General features: G+C 47.1%; 1 protein-coding gene across 1 annotated transcript in view; it reads left to right on the top strand.

The window, feature by feature from the left end:
- Window positions 1-17635, top strand: part of LOC144952959 (guanylate-binding protein 1-like) — a 126189-nt gene that overhangs the window by 82155 nt on the left and 26399 nt on the right. The window contains exon 14 of the mRNA XM_078883446.1: window positions 13180-13429. Coding sequence (XP_078739572.1) covers window positions 13180-13429 — 250 coding nt within the window. The remainder of the gene's footprint in view (window positions 1-13179; window positions 13430-17635) is intronic.

Genomic DNA, 17635 nt, shown 5'->3' with positions numbered 1-17635 from the left:
ATATAAAAAAAACAATTTTTTTGCCTAATTATTTGTAATATTAATTTTTGGAAAACAGGGCATAGTCACGTAGAAGGGAAATAATACAATAATAAAAATAAACATAAAATAAAAATTCTCACGACGTTTCGGCCACAACACAAGCAGCCGTCCTCAGGTGAAAAAACAGAGCTGTCGGAAAGACAGTGTCCCAATGAACACCGCCAAGCTTGGCAGTGAATATTTAAGCTGGTTCGGGGGGAGGAGAGCGCCTTGATAAATGAGTTTATATATCAACACCGGAATTGATGAAAAATGCAGATATGGGATTAGTCACTCCTTGTGGAATGTGTAGGTGGTGGGGGGGTCTCAAAGTCATATTATGCTAGTGTATCATGTAGGATTAGCAGTGATAAAGGGAGGAATTAGGATTAGCAGTAATAAATGGAGGGAAATTTTAATCGTAAGGATCTGCAACAGCCTAATCACCGTGTATCAAGCTCGTGCATTGTGTGGGCAAAAAAGGAGGAGTTTCTAAAGAACTGCAAATGCCCTACTACCATATAATAAACCGATGTGAAAAAAAATATATAAACTACATCAATATAATCAATGTGCTCAATATACTATCTAATAATCGGAGCTATTAACATTAAGTAACTGGGTATACGCTACACTACATAATGACTACCATATAGTGAATTGATAAAAAACTACAATATAAAATACATCAATGTAATCAATATACTCAATATACTCTCCAATAAGCTGAGCTACTAACAGTAAGTCATACATTACACTATAATGTCGCAAAAATATGTAATAATATGCCTCCAGCTAAACTTTTTTCTTACATCACACGGATATACCCCGTACTATACACTGCCATAGATAAACCCAAAATTGAATTATACACTGCGTTACTATACCATGAATTATACACTGCGTTACTATACCAACTACCTTAGACCAGGGGTCTGCAACCTTTAAGACATAAAGAGCCACTTGGACCCGTTTCCGAAGGAAAAAATAAACTGGGAGCCGCAAAACCATTGCAACTATTAAAACAAATATAACACTGCATATATTGTTTCTTACCTTATTGCTATATACAGGATCGTGCAGTCAGCTGTCAATCTGAATAAAAAAAGGACTTTTTCACTTAACAATGTAAAATATATTTTTGCAAATTAATAGCTAAATTACCTGGTTAATGGGATTTTTGCTCCTGAACCTCAGTGCACAGTGACTGCACATCAGGGCTGTAAGACGTCACCTTCATTTTCACACATGCTTGCAAGCTGTCATCTGTGAGGCGTGATCGATGTTTGTTTTTAATATAGTTCATGTTGGAGAAGACCTGCTCACATACATATGTGGAGCCGAAGATCGACAGGACTCCAAATGCATACTTTTTCATGTTTATATAAGTGTTGGGGATGGCATTCCATGTTTCGAATACAAGTTTGTCCTGTTTGGGAAGGTTTTCAATATCACTCCATTTATGATTCTGAGCCAGAATGGCCTTCTGACGGGCAACATCCTCAAGAGTAGCGGTCAAGCATTTGAACTTGGACACCCATATATCTTTGTCGGCTATATCGGCCAGTTCCATCTCAAGATCAGGTTGACTTACACCTGCAAATGCAGTCATATTCAATAGGGATGGATCGATCGCCAGGGGAGTGACAGGGAAGGATAATGTCGTTTTTTCCTCTCTGAACTCACAGAATCGTTTCCCAAACGAACTTTGCATTGTGGTGATTGCAGACTTGAAATATTCCAAATTTATCGTATCATGACTTTGTTTGAACTCTCTCAAAGAGGGAAAGTGAGACAGTGTACCTCTCTGTAAATCTTTGACAAACACTGTCAACTTGCGCTCGAATGCCAAAACCTCCTCCAGCATGTGCAGGGCTGTGCCTCCTTTCCCCTGAAGGGTTGTATTTAGCGTGTTTAGATGTGCTGTCATGTCTACCATAAAATGTAATTTTTCCAGCCACTCTGGCTGTTCCAGCTCAGCAAAGGTGAGCTCTTTGCTGCCCAGGAAGGTTTTTACTTCTTCCAAACATGTGACAAAGCAACGGCAACGTTATTGCCTGTCACCGGGCGGGCAGTGTGGAGCGGAGCGGCGACCTGTCAGCAGCGGCAACGCCAGAGCAGGTGTCACAGTGCGCCTCCTCCCCTCGCTAGCATCCGCCCCGGAGCCGCGGTCAAGGTTCAAAAGAGCCGCATGCGGCTCCGGAGCCGCAGGTTGCCGACCCCTGCCTTAGATTATACATTGTAATATTACACTATGTAGTATTCTACACACCCTACTGTATACCACACTGCTTCACTATACAATTACGATACTATATATTACCTTATACATTATACAGTAGAACCTCTGATCACGAACGCTTCTGACCACGACCAAATCGGGTTACGACCAAAAAATTCACAACATTTTTTAATCTGGTCACGAACACAAACTCGGGTGACGATCAAACACGGCCGCGGCCGATTCCCCTTCCGCGCCATTTTTTTTGTAAGCGCCAAATTTACTGTTGTTTGTTTACAACAACAAACAACACAAAGCGTAACAGTTATATATAACTTTTGTTATATAAAATTCCTAGTAAGATATTAATTTTGTGAGTGTAGTCATATCCCTCCCCCCTCATTCAAGCTGTAATTTAGAGAGCGAAAGCGCTGAGTACGTAAATCGCTAACATAAGAACCCGTTATTCTCTTCTCGCATCATTCATACGATGATGCGGTGAAGTAAACGTTCATACGATATTACGGTGAATGCTTCCAAAAACAATACTGTACCCAAATATTACTGTTAACTTTCAATAGAAACATGAATTGCTCATACGAATATTCTCTCTCTCAGAATCGACCGACTGATATAGCAGACGAAACAATCATCTTGTTGAACGATTCTAAACCGTGACGCGGCAATGTTAGTTTTCTCTATTGTTCAAGGTTTTCTCGGTGTTATTCAATGTTTTTACATTTAGTTTACTATTACACTGTGAATTCTATGGCATAATTAACTATGTTTGTGCTTAAAAATCTTAAAAAAATGGTCGTGACCAGAGGTTCTACTGTATTAGACATTACACTGTTATACTATTTATTATTATACAATCTGCTATACACCATCTCATTGACCGTCGCGTGAAAGGTACTAAGAGGAAGCAACGAAATATGTCAATGGGAGTGGTCGCAAGAGACTTGCAGCGGAGCAAAGACTCCATTTCGTGAGGAGAAAACGTGAATACAATCAGTTAAGACCCGAAATGGTTTATCACGTCCTTCCAATGATTGCTGAGCCAGAGTCCATCTTCTCGGTTGAAATTGTCTGTGTTTGTGTAATGTGAGGTTACACCTGGATGATAATGATGGGCTCTGCCAGCCTCAGCCCACAACCAATGGGGAGTCGAGCCAGGGGCGTGGCCCTGATGTAATGTGAAGGCTACACCTGGAGGAGGAGGATTGGCTCTGCTGGCTTCAGCCCGCAACCAATGGGGAGTCAAGTTAGGGGCGTGGCCCTGGGGCTGTACAGTGGCTTCTGGAAAGTTCCAGGGATGTGGCTGAGGATTGGCTGCGGGGCATCACGTGGGCCAGGGATTAAAAGTGGCGGAGAAGGACAGCACGTGGTCAGAGTGGAAAGGAATGAAGGGGGAAGCCACGCTGGTGCCATGGTCAGGAGCCTGCCACGTGGCGGGCCGTGGCAATCCCTCTCTCTCCCTCTCACACTGTCTGCCAACAGCGTGAAGGAGCAACAGGAGTAGAGGAACGGATGTAGTGAGAGCTGTGGACGAAACTTAATAAAGAATTCTGAATTCCCGACGTCTCAACGGGGTTTATTACATTGGAGTCAGAAGTAAATTTTGAGACCGTTTGGACCATCATCCAAGATGTCCAAGCACCTCAAAAAGAGGAACCCACCGAACCCGCCGTTGGAAGAGGGCGACGATGCCGACGAGGACGAGCTGCTGGGCGCAACGTAACCACTGCCGCCGACTGCTGCTCTCCCCGACGCCGCGCCAAAATGACATGCCGGTGCGGAGGCGTCTCCAGCTGTGGACGAAGGGTGACGTTGAGTGGCGGAACAGATCGAGTCTCTCCGTGCGGTGATGCTCAATCTCGTCATGGTGGTCGCGTCATTTGCCGCCCTGGGTCGGCCTCGTGAGACGCATCCGAGTGCGGACGACCTTGACCTCCAACGGGGGGCTGTGACCGCCATTACACCTGCTGCGGAGGAGGAGGCCGCCATCTTGGCTGAGCCGCGTGGTGCGCGGGTGGCGGGAACAGGCATGCCCAAGGACTCCGACGGTGGCCACAGCCATCGCCTCTCTCATATTAAAGAATTCGTCGCCGGAGGCGACTAGAGCACATTTACGTGGAGATTAGAATCCGCTATTCGATCGGTGCGGTGGACGGAGTCCGAGGCACTGGAGGCTCTACCTACGCTGTTGGATGACGTGTCCTTGGCCGTTTAACGCTCCATCCCGGCGAGTAGGAAGAAGACGCTAAAGGACGCCTTCGCTAAAATGGCAGAATTTTACGAGCCACCAAAGGCTGCTCACAGAAAATGTATGCAGCGACATCGAGGGCCAAAAGAAACACCTCTGGCGTACCGTGGTGCACTATTAGCGCTCACTATGGCCGCCTACCCCGAGTCCTCCACTTATCTCCTGGACCCTCATATTCTTGCAAGAATGATTGAACTATCGCAGGAGTTGAACATCTCACTGCCGGTGTGTGGCCATGTGCCGCTGACGTCTCGTTGGGCGACGCGATGTTTAGACGCCAAATTCAATTTGAGACGTTGGGACCAAATGGCGGCATGGATGGGGGACCCCAAGAAGGATGGTGAACAGCTGAGATGGACTCCGCGTCACGTCGTGCACATCCTGGACGAGTCCAGCGATAACGATTTGGTGGCTGCTGCTCCTCGCTGGACCCCGCAACGCCGGCAAGACACGCAGCGCGACGGGGTCGGACGGTCACAAGAGGGGGCCGAGGCGACCGACCGTCGGGCGGCTGCCACATGCTTCAAGTGTGGCCGTGATTGTCGGCGCCGGTTCCGACTTCCGCAGCTCCCGTTGGGCCTTCCTCCATCTCCTCCATCGGACGCGGATCGACATCATTCTCGCGCAAGTCAGCACGCATCGGGCACCCGGCAGGTCCAAACACCTCAGGCATCCACTCGCACCCCCAAAGGCTTACCAGATGTTAATTGTCGGCATGCTGATTCGGTACCGCACACGGTTACTCAGTGAAAAAAATTGGCTCGAAGGGTGGTTGCAGCCGCATCGGGGTCCTCCACAGTACCGGGCACTATTCAAGGGATAGACGTGCGTGTTTTGGTGGACACCGGTGCGTCGGCAACCATCATTTCGTATGTAATTTTTCATCTATTATCCATCCCTGCGTCACGGGTCCAACCGGCTAACGACGCATGCATTGCCGCTAATGGGGGGGGGGCATGGGTATCACAGGACAGGTAGATGTCCATATTGCCATATGGAATTTTGCCGCGTCGGGGGCGGTTCTTATTTCACGATCGTTGGCAGTTCCATGTTTGTTGGGCACCAATTTTCTTTGTCGAATGCCTGTTAAAATCCTTGTTGATCAGGGTTGTTTAGAAATGCCAGGGGGCAGTAGGAGATACCCCTGGGTACACAGATGCTCATCCCGCTGCGTTACTGGAAGTGGTTGGAGACCGCGGCTGGGGCGGTGGGTGTGTTACTGTCCCCGTCGAACTCAGTGGCTAAGGCCTTCTCCCTTGTAGCGGCTCAAACTATCGTTCGGGCTGGGCAAGCCCTGTTCTTACAAGTGTTGAATGGGGGCCCGGAACGAGTAGTCGTTCCGGCTGGTGCGGTATTGGCCCATGCCACTACCGACTTCACTAGCCTTGATGGGGACCAACCGAGAGTAATGGCTGCTGGCGTGTCTCAGGCCACTTATTTGGATGATCGATGGATCGCCAAATTGTGCTGTGAGAATACGTCTTTGTCCTCCGTGCAGCGGAACGCATTGCGTTCACTACTATCGAAATACGCCGACGTCTTCAGTAAAGATGACTTTGATTTGGGCCATACCTCGCTCTTGTCACACCATATTGACACCGGTACGGCAAGAGCGATTTGTATGCATCCTCACCGCATGAGCCCTGCGGAAAGGGAACACGTGCGTGGCACGGTGGACAACATGTTGGCGGCCGACATCATTTCGCCGTCCAACAGTCCTTGGGGCGCGCCGGTAGTGTTGGTTAAAAAGAACGATGGCGGGATGAGGTTTTGTGTTGACTTTCGCCGGTTAAATAAGATATCCGTGGTAGATGTGTACCCCCTGCCACGGATGGACGATTCATTGGATGCCTTGTCGGGGGCAAATTTTGTTTCTACACTCGACCTCTCTTCGGGTTTTTGGCAACTCCCCCTCGATGATGCGTCGAAGCCGAAAACGACATTTCGCACGCCGCAGGGCTTGTTTGAATTTAACCGCCTATCCATGGGCTTGAATGCTGCGCTGGAGTTGGTACTAGCAGGGCTACAGTGGGAGACGTGCCTCATATATTTGGATGACGTTATTGTATTCAGTCACACCTTCGAAGAACACCTTCAACGGCTGGAGGCTGTCTTTCAAAGAATGCGATCTGCCGAGCTCAAATTTAAACCGAAAAAATGCCAATTGTTGCAACGTTCTGTCCGTTACCTCGGACACATCATCAGCTCTAGCGGTGTGTCCACTGACCCTCACAAGACGTCATGTGTTCGTGAGTGGCCGACACCCACTTCCATGGGTGACGTGTAACGGTTCATAGGCTTCGCATACTATTATCACCGGTTTGTTAAGAATTTCGCGACGCTGGCAAAGCCTCTGCATGTCCTGATTGGAAAGAATCAGAGATTAAAATGGGGTCCGGAATAGGAACTAGCTTTCCAGTCTCTCCGGGATCGATTGGCCACCGCGCCGACACTCGACTACCCCGATTTTTTGCAACCGTTCATCTTGGACACAGATGCTAGCGACACCGGCATCGGTGCTGTTTTGTCTCAACGGAAGGACGGTGTTGAACGAGTGGTGGCATATGGCAGCAGGGTTTTGTCTCCTGCCGAAACGCACTATTGCGTCACTCGTCGGGAGTTTCTGGCGATCGTCCATTTTGTTCGCCAGTACCTGTAGGGTAGAAAATTCCTCGTGCGCACTGACCATGCTGCCTTGCAATACTCACTAAAATTGGAACAACCGTCCGGACAATTCGCTCGATGGTTCGAATTGTTGCAGGAATTTTCTTTTGATATCACATACCGTAAAGGTACCCACCACGGCAATGCAGACGCTCTTTCCAGATTGCCCTTGAACCCTCCCTGCACCTGTTTGACGGGTACACATCACTGCGCAGCGCCGCCCACCCCGCCCTGTCCGGTTATGGGTGCGATGCCAAAAGATGACGGCCAGTGTACACCCGTTGGGGCCGATGGCACGCTGCATTTGCCGCACTCGGTGTGGCTGCATGAACAAAGGGCGAATGCCTCGTTGACTCCACTGCGGGATCTGCTCGGAAAGCCGAGATCTCACTTGTCGGGCGGGAAATCGAAGTTATTTACTGACCGGGAAGGGTTGCTAATGTGCACAGACAGCTTGTCGGACCGTTCACGCCTTCTTGTGCCATCCCTTCGCCATGATCTTATTCGCGTGCTGCACGCCAACAAGTTGATGCATCTCGGCATGCAGAAGACATTGCTCACGATGCAGCAGGATTTCTTTTGGCCGGATATGATGGCGGATATCACCAGGACTATCCAGGCATGCCAAGATTGTGCGAGGCGGAAACCGCCACGTCAAAATTATGTTCCGCCCTTGCAATCTATCGAGGTATCTCGTATTAATGAGCTGGTTGCTCTAGATATCCTCAGCCCATTTCCCCCATCGGCTAGGGGTAATAAGTACCTCTTGGTCGGGGTGGAATATTTTTCTCTTTGGCCTATGGCCTGGCCCCTACCCGACCAATCTGCTGCATCTATCACCGATGCTTTCCTGAATGGATACGTGATGGATAAAGGGGCTCCTGAGAAATTACTCACGGATCAAGGCCGTAACTTCTCTTCTAAATTTCTCCGGAACGTATGCGCTTCTTTGGGTACGAAGAAAATCCGCACTTCCCCTTACCACCCACAGATGGATGGAATGGTGGAACGATTTAACCATACCATTTCGGCCATGCTTTGTCACACGGTGCGCGAAAAGCAGACCGACTGGGACTTGCACATACCTGGCATTCTGTCTGCGTACCGCATGGTCCCGCACGCGTCCACGGGGTATTTGCCATTTTTTCTTATGTATGGGCGGGAAAACGTGCCTCCGATTGATGTGCAACTGGGTACAGCTGTAAAGGAACCCTCCCCTTCCTTACCTGACCACGTCCGTGACTCACTTCGATGTGTTACGGAGGTGCGGAAAGCTGCCAGGAGTGGAACGACCCGTACACAGGCACAGAACAAGAGATACGCGCGTCGGTCGTGACGTGACATGCCTTGGACAGTGGGCGACGCGGCGTGGCTCCATTGTCCTCAGGTGCCTGTGGGCACGTCCCCGAAACTGCACAGGCCTTGGCGAGGACCTGTTAGACTAATAGAAATCCGGAATCCCCAAAATATTCGCATCCAGTACGGTGTGCACCATTGGTATGTGCACTCGTCGCATCTGAAACCTTATTTCGAACCACGCACTGGCCCTTCATCCCCACTTGCTGACCTGCCGGGGTCTGATTTGCCTGACGTGCCACTTGCCTCACCAATTGACCCCCAGCGGGGACGTGTTCTACCCCTCGCAGACACACAGGCCTTGAAGAGTGTCGAGTCCCCTGACGAGCAGCCTCCGATGAGACCCGTTCCATCCACGGAGGACGCCGAACCCGGTCCTTCTCCGCTGCCCCCTCCTACTGAGCAGTCGGCGAGATGACCACGCTCCATGGGAGGAGAAGGACCGGCGTCGCGCACGCGTTCGAAGTCACTCCCATTTCGTTAACGCCATTGCCATGTTGTGCCTGTAACCCCTTTCTATTATGCCGCGCTTTGGTTGGCGCCCTAATGTTGTGTTGCTCCTACATTGCACATTGTTCCGTGCCCTAAAAACCTTTCCTCGTTACGCGTCATTGGCACCCTAAATGTTAGTATCAGGGGTTGCTGCATCGCCATTTTCTCAGCCGAGACGGCTGACTTTTTACACGGGGGGGGGGGGGGGGTGATGTAATGTGAGGTTACACCTGGATGATGGGCTCTGCCGGCCTCAGCCCACAACCAATGGGGAGTCGAGCCAGGGGCGTGGCCCTGATGTAATGTGAAGGCTACACCTGGAGGAGGAGGATTGGCTCTGCTGGCTTCAGCCCGCAACCAATGGGGAGTCAAGTTAGGGGCGTGGCCCTGGGGCTGTACAGTGGCTTCTGGAAAGTTCCAGGGATGTGGCTGAGGATTGGCTGCGGGGCATCACGTGGGCCAGGGATTAAAAGGGCGGAGAAGGACAGCACGTGGTCAGAGTGGAAAGGAACGAAGGGGGAAGCCACGCTGGTGCCGTGGTCCGGAGCCTGCCACGTGGCGGGCCGCGGCAGTCCCTCTCTCTCTCTCTGCCAACAGCGTAAAGGAGCAACAGGAGTAGAGGAACTGATGTAGTGAGAGCTGTGGACGAAACTTAATAAAGATTTCTGAATTCCCAACGTTGTCTCAACAGGGTTTATTACTCTTCTTGGTTCTTTCGGTAAAGTCACGTAGAAGGGAAGTAATAAAATAATAAAAATAAAACATAATAAAATAATTCTCACGACGTTTCGGCCACAACGCAAGCAGCCGTCCTCAGGTGAAGAATGAAACACCACCAAACTTGGAGCGTATATTTAAGCTGGGTTTGGGGGGAGGGAGGTTTATTACATTTGTATATGTGGATGGCCTCATGTACGAATCTCTCATGGTAGCCGGATGTTACTGTTTATTTTAAGTATTTTTAAATCCTTTATATTAAGTTCACTTGCTTGCGCGCTTACAACCGTGAAAATCTTTCAGTAGTTTTTAACCCACTTCCCGTGATCCAATCGAGCTGAGATTTTGCACACAGACTCGTTGTGCGTGACAACTTATTTTCGTGAACATTTTTTTCCATAATGTTACACTTTTTAGGAAATGTTTTTTTTTATATTGAATTACTAATTGCTTAATGGTGACAGGCAATCATCTGACCCATAGGTGTTAGCCATCTCAAGCCAGAGGACGAGAGGACTCTAGCCGCCACACATATAAAGGATTTATAGTGAAAAACTTTGTTTTTACGGGTTAATTTTTTTAATCCTTTATATTATGTTCACTTGCTTGCGCGCTTACGACCGTGCAATTCTTTCAGTCGTTTTTTAACCCACTTCCCGTGATCCAATCGAGCTGACATTTTGCACACAGACTCGTTGTGCGTGACAATTTATTTTCGTGATACATTTTTTCCAAAATTTTACACTTTTTAGGAAAAAAAAATTATATTGAATTACCAATTGCTTAATGGTGCCAGACAATTATCCGACCCATAGGTGGCAGCCATCTCAAGCCAGAGGACGAGAGGACTCTAGCCGCCCGTTTCAAAGACCAATGTGGGCTGGGTTGTGACCCATTGAACACGCATATAAAGGATTTATAGTGAAAAACTTTGTTTTTACGGGTTAATTTTTTACACACTTCCTTTGTCTGTGATGCATTTAGTCGCATCTTATCATACTGTTCTTTACAATGTTGCTATTACTGTTTTTGAACCTATCAATGTTTTTTTATAATTATATAGGTGATTTTAACACGTAGGCTTTCGCGACCAATATTATTCATAATGAATGTTTTGCGTTAGATCACGTTATTTATAAATGTGTCGTAACCCTCCACCCGACACGGCCAAACAGTAGAAAATGTGTCACGTTTACAAAATGACGAAATTATTCACTTCTTTAGCCCACCGGTATGTTGAAGAAAGAATCAACATCATTTAAAGTTTGAGTACGCCGTTTCGCCCGTTATTAGATCCAGCTTCATCGGGCAATTTGCCAGAATGGTGAGGCTCTCCTCTTGCTCCCGGTCTTAAATAGAGCAGCAGCAGGGTGACGTCAACATTTAATTCATTCAGGTGCAGTGATTTGAGGCAGAGAGGGGGAGGGTATTGTAATTATATAATAGATTGGTAATCATTCAATTGTTATTAATTGGTATGTGTTTTCCTTTTAAGGAATTCTAATTGTATTATATATTTTATTTAATAATACGCTTCCAGGCCGTACTAAGCCTGTAGCTGTCAGAGCGATTAAAGTTATTTGTATTTCTCTCAATTTCAATGGATTCTCTAATTAGTCTTGGCCAGTAATAATTAGTTTTACACAACACTTCAACGTTATCAAAATCAATTGAGTGTCCTTGTTGACAAGCATGCTCTGCCACTGCCGATAGTTGTGTTTGAGATAATTTAATATTTCTTTGATGTTCTTTTAGTCTTACGCTGATGTTAAGTCCCGTCTGTCCAATATAGCATCTGCTACATACACAATTAATCCGATATACACCTTCTGTTGATAATTTAGACAATTCCTATTTAGTGCCAGATACCAGTTTTTGAATTTTGTTTACTGTCCCAAATCTTACGTTAATGTTTTGCTTTTGCAAAACACGGGCTAATTTGTCAGTTACTCCTGATATATATGGTATTTTAATTGTTTGAACAATCTTATCGCTTTCAGCAGTGTTGCTTTGCGTTCGTGATTTGGCATTCAGTGCTCGGTTTATTTGATCGTTATTATAGCCATTCTGTCTTAGTGCTTCTTTAACATGGTTAATCTCTCACACTAGACTTTCACCATCTGACACTGTTTTAGCCCGATGTATGAGTGTCTTGAGCTGGGTGATGATGTGAATCTACATTCAGATACACATCAGTGTGCGTTTGCTTTCGGTAAACGCTGTGTGTTATTTTGCCATTTAGACCATGTCCCAGCAAAATATCTAGGAACGGGAGTCTGTTATTCACCTCCATTTCCATGGTGAACTGGATGGCCGGGTTTTGTGCATTGAGATGATTTAGAAAATTATTAAGTGCATCTATACCATGTGACCAGACAACGTATTATTAAATTAAATATATAATACAATTACAATTCCTTATAAGGGAAACAAATACCAATGAATAACAATTGAATGATTACCAATCTATCATATAATTACAATACCCTCCCCCTCTTCGCCTCAAATCACTGCACCTGAATGAATTAAATGATGACGTCACCCTGCTGCTGCTCACCATTCTGGCAAATTGCCCGATGATGCTGGATGTAATTACCAGCGAAACGGCATACTCAAATTTTAAATTAGGTTGATTCACTCTTCAACACACAAGTGGGCTAAAGTAGTGAATTATTTGTCCTTTGTAAACGTGCCACATTTTCAACTGTTTGGCCGTGTCAGGTGGTGGAGGGTTGACACATTTTTAAATAACGCGATCTAACCCAAAAACCTTTATTATGAATATTTAGGTGATGTTGAATATGATGTTTAAGTAGTTTTGTACACGAACAATGTCATATCTGTTTCGTGCAACATTTTTCAAGTGATTGTGATGGAAAAGGCAGTATATAAATATAGATTTATTGATTGGCATGGGCATGCTATAGGCGAGAGGGGCAGTTAAGACAATGTTATGGCAGTAGCGTGAATGAATAAACTTGATGTGGTGAGAGAGAGTCAGACATAGGCAGAGAAAAAAAAAATGCGGTGAGGCTGGACTTGAGCAGAGGCAGGGAGTTGATAGATGGGGAGCTTCAGACTGGGGGCAGTAGAGGAGAATGAGAAAACTTGTACTCCAGGAATACTAACTTCAGGCAATCGACAGAAAGTCTTCGTTGCTTGAGCAGAGTGTGTGGAGGCGTGGAGGGGAGTAGAGTTAGGCGAGCAAGGAGAGGTAGGGGAGCGTGTAGATGAGAGTAGAGTGAGATCCGAGGGGAGAGGTAGGAGAGTGCGTGGAGGGTAGAGTAATATGAGAGGCGAGATGTAGGATAGTGCATAGTGGAAAGTGAGGACAGAGGGAGAGGTAAGAGATGTGTGTGGAGGAGAGTATTGTGAGATCAGTCTCTCTATATCTTTGAGGGAGGCATTGAACGCAGAGCCCTTAACTCTGCTACCCCTCCAGCTACGTGAAGAACATGTCAGAGCACGTGCGATCCCAGATTTCTCCTGAAGACGAAAAACCAAGTGTCATGGAAAGCCACTTGCCATCCCTGGTTGTGTGTGTGCGGGACTGCGCGCTGAAGCTGGAATGGGACGGGAAGTCATGGACTCCCGACCAGTACATGGAGAAGTGCTTCCAGGTCCGCAGGAGCAATTCCCCGAAAAATGAAGAATTCAACAGGGAACGCGACCTCATGTGCGCATATTTTAAAGTGAGTCATGTGTATGCGGATGTGGATGTGCACGTATATTGTGCTTGACTCCGCAATTCTAATCAAACTTGATTTGAAGCTTTCGTGACTGCAGGAATTACTCTTTGGTTCTTTCGGTAAAGTCACAGAGAAATAAAATAATAGAGTACGACGTTTCGATTGCAACAACCAACCGTCATCAGGTAGAACTAAATTTGAGAGAGAGACATAACAAAGACATGGAGACACGGACAGACACACAAACAGAGAGAGACAACACGGACACAGAGACACAACATAGACACAGAGACCCAATGCCTCTGTGTCGAGGCCTTAAATAGAGAGAGAGGGGGGGATTAGGCAGAGAGAGAAGTGGGTCTGTGGGGGCAGTTGCTGGAGCAGATAAATTAGCATGTCAATGAATCCACCCGAAGCGACCGAGGGGAAGAAGATCGAATGGCCCGATGATAGCCTGGTAAAATTTAGAGAGAGAAATGTTTTAAGTTTGTTTTTCTCAAACAACCTATTTCTCTCGGGCTCTCATAAGTCCATTCGCTCTTTCTCTGCCCTGGCTGCTTCGGGGTGGATTTCCACACATCTCTCTGTGTGTCTGTCAAATTTCACACTTAAATTCTAATTTTAGCAATTTTTGGAGATCATAATCAACCAGGCTATACGCTAACTGTGTGTTAGCCGACTCTCTGTGTTGCATTACATTACATTTCCAAAAGATTTGTTAAATTTTGTTTTCTCAAACTATTTCTCTCTAAAATGTACCAGGCAATCATAGGGCCATTCGATCTTCTTTCACTCAGTCGCTTCAGGGTGGATTCATTGACATGCTAATTTATCTGCTCCAGCAGCTGCTCCAGCAGACCCACCTCTCTCTCTGCCCCCTCCCCTCTCTCTCTATTTAAGGCCTCAACACAGAGGCATTTGGTCTCTGTGTATATGTTGTGTGTGTTTCTCTCTGTGTGTCTGTGTTGTCTCTCACTGCTTGTGTGTCTCTCTGTTTGTCTCCGTGTCTGTGTTTTGTCTCTCTCTCAAATTTAGTTCTACCTGATGACGGTTGCTTGTGTTGCAATCGCAACGTCGTACTCTATTATTTTATTCATTTTATTTCTACGTGACTTTACCGAAAGAACCAAAGAGTAATTCCAAATCACTTACATTGCATCTGATCTCAAATATCTATAGCAGTTATCACCAGGGAGGATGCCAACAATAGCTTGTATCCTGTGTTACAAGGTGCACATAAGGTGGTCCTTGAAAATTAGCATTATTCTGCCACTAGGGAGTGATGTTACTCTGTGTATTTTTTCAATTCAATCATTTGTGGATAATTTGCCAAATGCGAATCATGACGCCAGCATACATGTCTAGTTACACCCCACACAGTAGTCTTCAATAATAGTTTTTTATTTCTACAAGAATTTCCTTTCCTCAAAGTGTCCCTAACTCTCTCACTTCACCTGTATATATCCCTCAAGTCCCTTTCCAAAAGAGTCCTTGACCTTCTGCTTTGCCATCAACCAATCACCTACTTTCCCTAATGGTTTCCAACCGTCCATTTTGTATTTCTACCTCCAATCCCTTCAATTTCCTACCTCTAACCAATCTCCTTTCAAGCCCTTTAAGTAAATTAGAGATGGCTTGTTTAACTTCCTGATTGTCGTGCACACGTGGTCCATAATGTCGGATGAGTATTTCGGGTTGTGCTTGAATCACTACACGTGTAATGAGATGACTTCTGAGACACAACTTGTAGAGGGTTTCTTATTTATTTCTCAATACTTTAAAGACAGGGTCACGGAATAACATAAGCGCTGAGTTACTTCTAGCTGATCCACCCATACCGCCACATCGGCGTCGTACACTATATAGCTGACTGACTATATAGCAACAACAACGATGAAGACTGTACAGCCAGCTGGCGATGCAGCGACGACGATGATGAAGATATGGCAGTGATGACAGCGACGACAGCCAGGATCCGAACCCCCACGACAGCCCCGAACCCCCGTTCGCCTCTCCCTTATATCCCTTTAGCGTGGCCAAGCCCCTCCCCTGGCCACACCCCACTTAAGGAACTCTCTCGCTGGTTCCAGGAGCTTCCAGATCAATCCCCTCATTGACCCTTGGCGCAGTTACACCCCCCTTGTGGTTGCTTATGTGTGCTGTTCTATAACACAACCATACCCGTAATTAGCCCCATTGATCAGCAGATGGCACCCTGTCATTACATCACCTCCCCCCCCCCCCCCACTATGTTTAAAAGATAGCCGTCCCAGCTAATACCAACAACAATTTTACAATTTAGGTAGAACAATTTCACAAATGAGAACCCATAAAATCCCGGTAACAATAATAACAAATTTTAGGGCAAAACAAATCCGCAATCGAAAATAAGAACCAAAATTTTAATAAAATCCTAACATCCATAATAATGGTAAGGGAGAGAGAGAGAAAACAATTAAACCCAACGTGCGTCGCCCGCAACCCGACCCCAACGCACCCCCCACACACAGGGAGATTACTATTAACAGAAGATAGCACAATTTGACCGGGTGCTCGACACCAGTCCATCCTTGGGGGCGAACTTTGTCTTCTCTCCGGGCGATGGGGACTTGAATAAAAGCCTTAAAGGGGTCGGCTGCTCCCCTGATTCCTTCGAAGACGTGGACCGAGTTGTAGCTGGCGGTCCATCGCACCCAGCAGGATCCCGTGACTCTGCGTCCTTCAGGGGCTCGGAAACTGTGTGCGGCACAACACAATCCTTCTGACACATGCTCTCTGTGGCGGATTCCCCCGGCTCGTCGGACACATCAGACACTGACCGAATAATGCTTGGAGATGAGCTGTCAGTTCGGGAGAACCATATTGCTTCAACCGTGATGGATGGACAAACCAATGACGACGGCCCACTTGTATACGCACACACTCTGGCCTTTTAATCTTCACCACTTCCACGGGACCTTGTCATGGCCGATGCAGTTTAGGGGACGTTCCCAGGGGCACCCGCGGGCAGTGCAACCATGCCCTGTCACCTATGGTCCATTGAAGCACACGCTCACGCCGCCCTGCGTTCTTTTCATTGGCCACCTGCGCTCTGGCGGTATTTACCCGGAGCCGCGCCATGTGCTGCCAACATACGACTCAGCGTAACTTGCAGGGGCATGGGCAAGGCCGTTTTTCCCTTGCCCCCCGACATGCCCAATTGGACCTCCATGGGGGTTCATTCTCCCTCCCGTATATGAGGAAAAATGGGGAAAATCCAATGAAAGCGTGTGGAGCCATCTTGTACGCCACCAAAACCCTTGGAACGTGCAAATCCCAATCGGTTTGCGCCACGCTGACCACCTGATAAAGCATAGATGTCAAAGTTCTGTGCAGGAGTTCCACCATACCGTCCGTTTGGGGATAGTTTGGTGACATTCTAAGATTCTTAGTTCCTAACGTGTTGCACACCTCACGCAGCAGCTTCGATGAGAAATTCCGGCCCTGATCCTTGAAAAGCTGCTCGGGGGTTCCCTTATTCATTATGTAGCCGTAAAAAAATGCATTGGCAAAATATGTGGCCGATTGGTCAGGCAATGGCCAGGCCATCGACCACCGAGAAAAATATTCAACCCCTACTAGGAGAAATGTATTTCCCCTCTGCGTGGCCGGGAAGGGTCCCAGAATGTCGAATGTGACCAACTCGTTAATCTGAGACATTTAAATGGACTGCAACGGAGGCTGGAACTTTCTCAGCAGCAGTTTTCGGCGTGCACAATCCGTGCAACCTTTTACTAGATGGTACACATCACTCGACATTCCCAGCCAATAAAGGTCATGCTGCAAATTCAATGTCTTGCGCACCCCGAAGTGCAACAACTTATCCTCATGCACCACCCGAGTCAACCTGCCCCGCAGGACGGTGGGAAACAAAATACAGTGATGGTGCAACCCCTCGTCTCACCTCATCCAAGAGTCCTTTGTGAAAAAACAACTTATGAACCTTCCGTGGGAGCAGATCCTTTGTGCTGCATGAAGATATGACCGTTAAGTTCAAATATAATAATGGAGTGGCAGCCAAGGAATGGGAGCAGATCTAAAAGTACCTTTACCAAAGCAATGGAAAAATGAAATTAGAGCATGTGCAGGTGCGGAGGCTTGGTGAGCCCTTCATTCACCAGTGGATTGACGATAGCCAATGGTATTGAGGATAGTCAGTGCATTGTCGTT

Source organism: Lampetra fluviatilis, chromosome 71 (genome assembly GCF_964198595.1).
Source record: "Lampetra fluviatilis chromosome 71, kcLamFluv1.1, whole genome shotgun sequence".
NCBI classification, from domain to species: domain Eukaryota; kingdom Metazoa; phylum Chordata; class Hyperoartia; order Petromyzontiformes; family Petromyzontidae; genus Lampetra; species Lampetra fluviatilis.
This window is presented reverse-complemented; position numbering and strand designations above follow the sequence as displayed.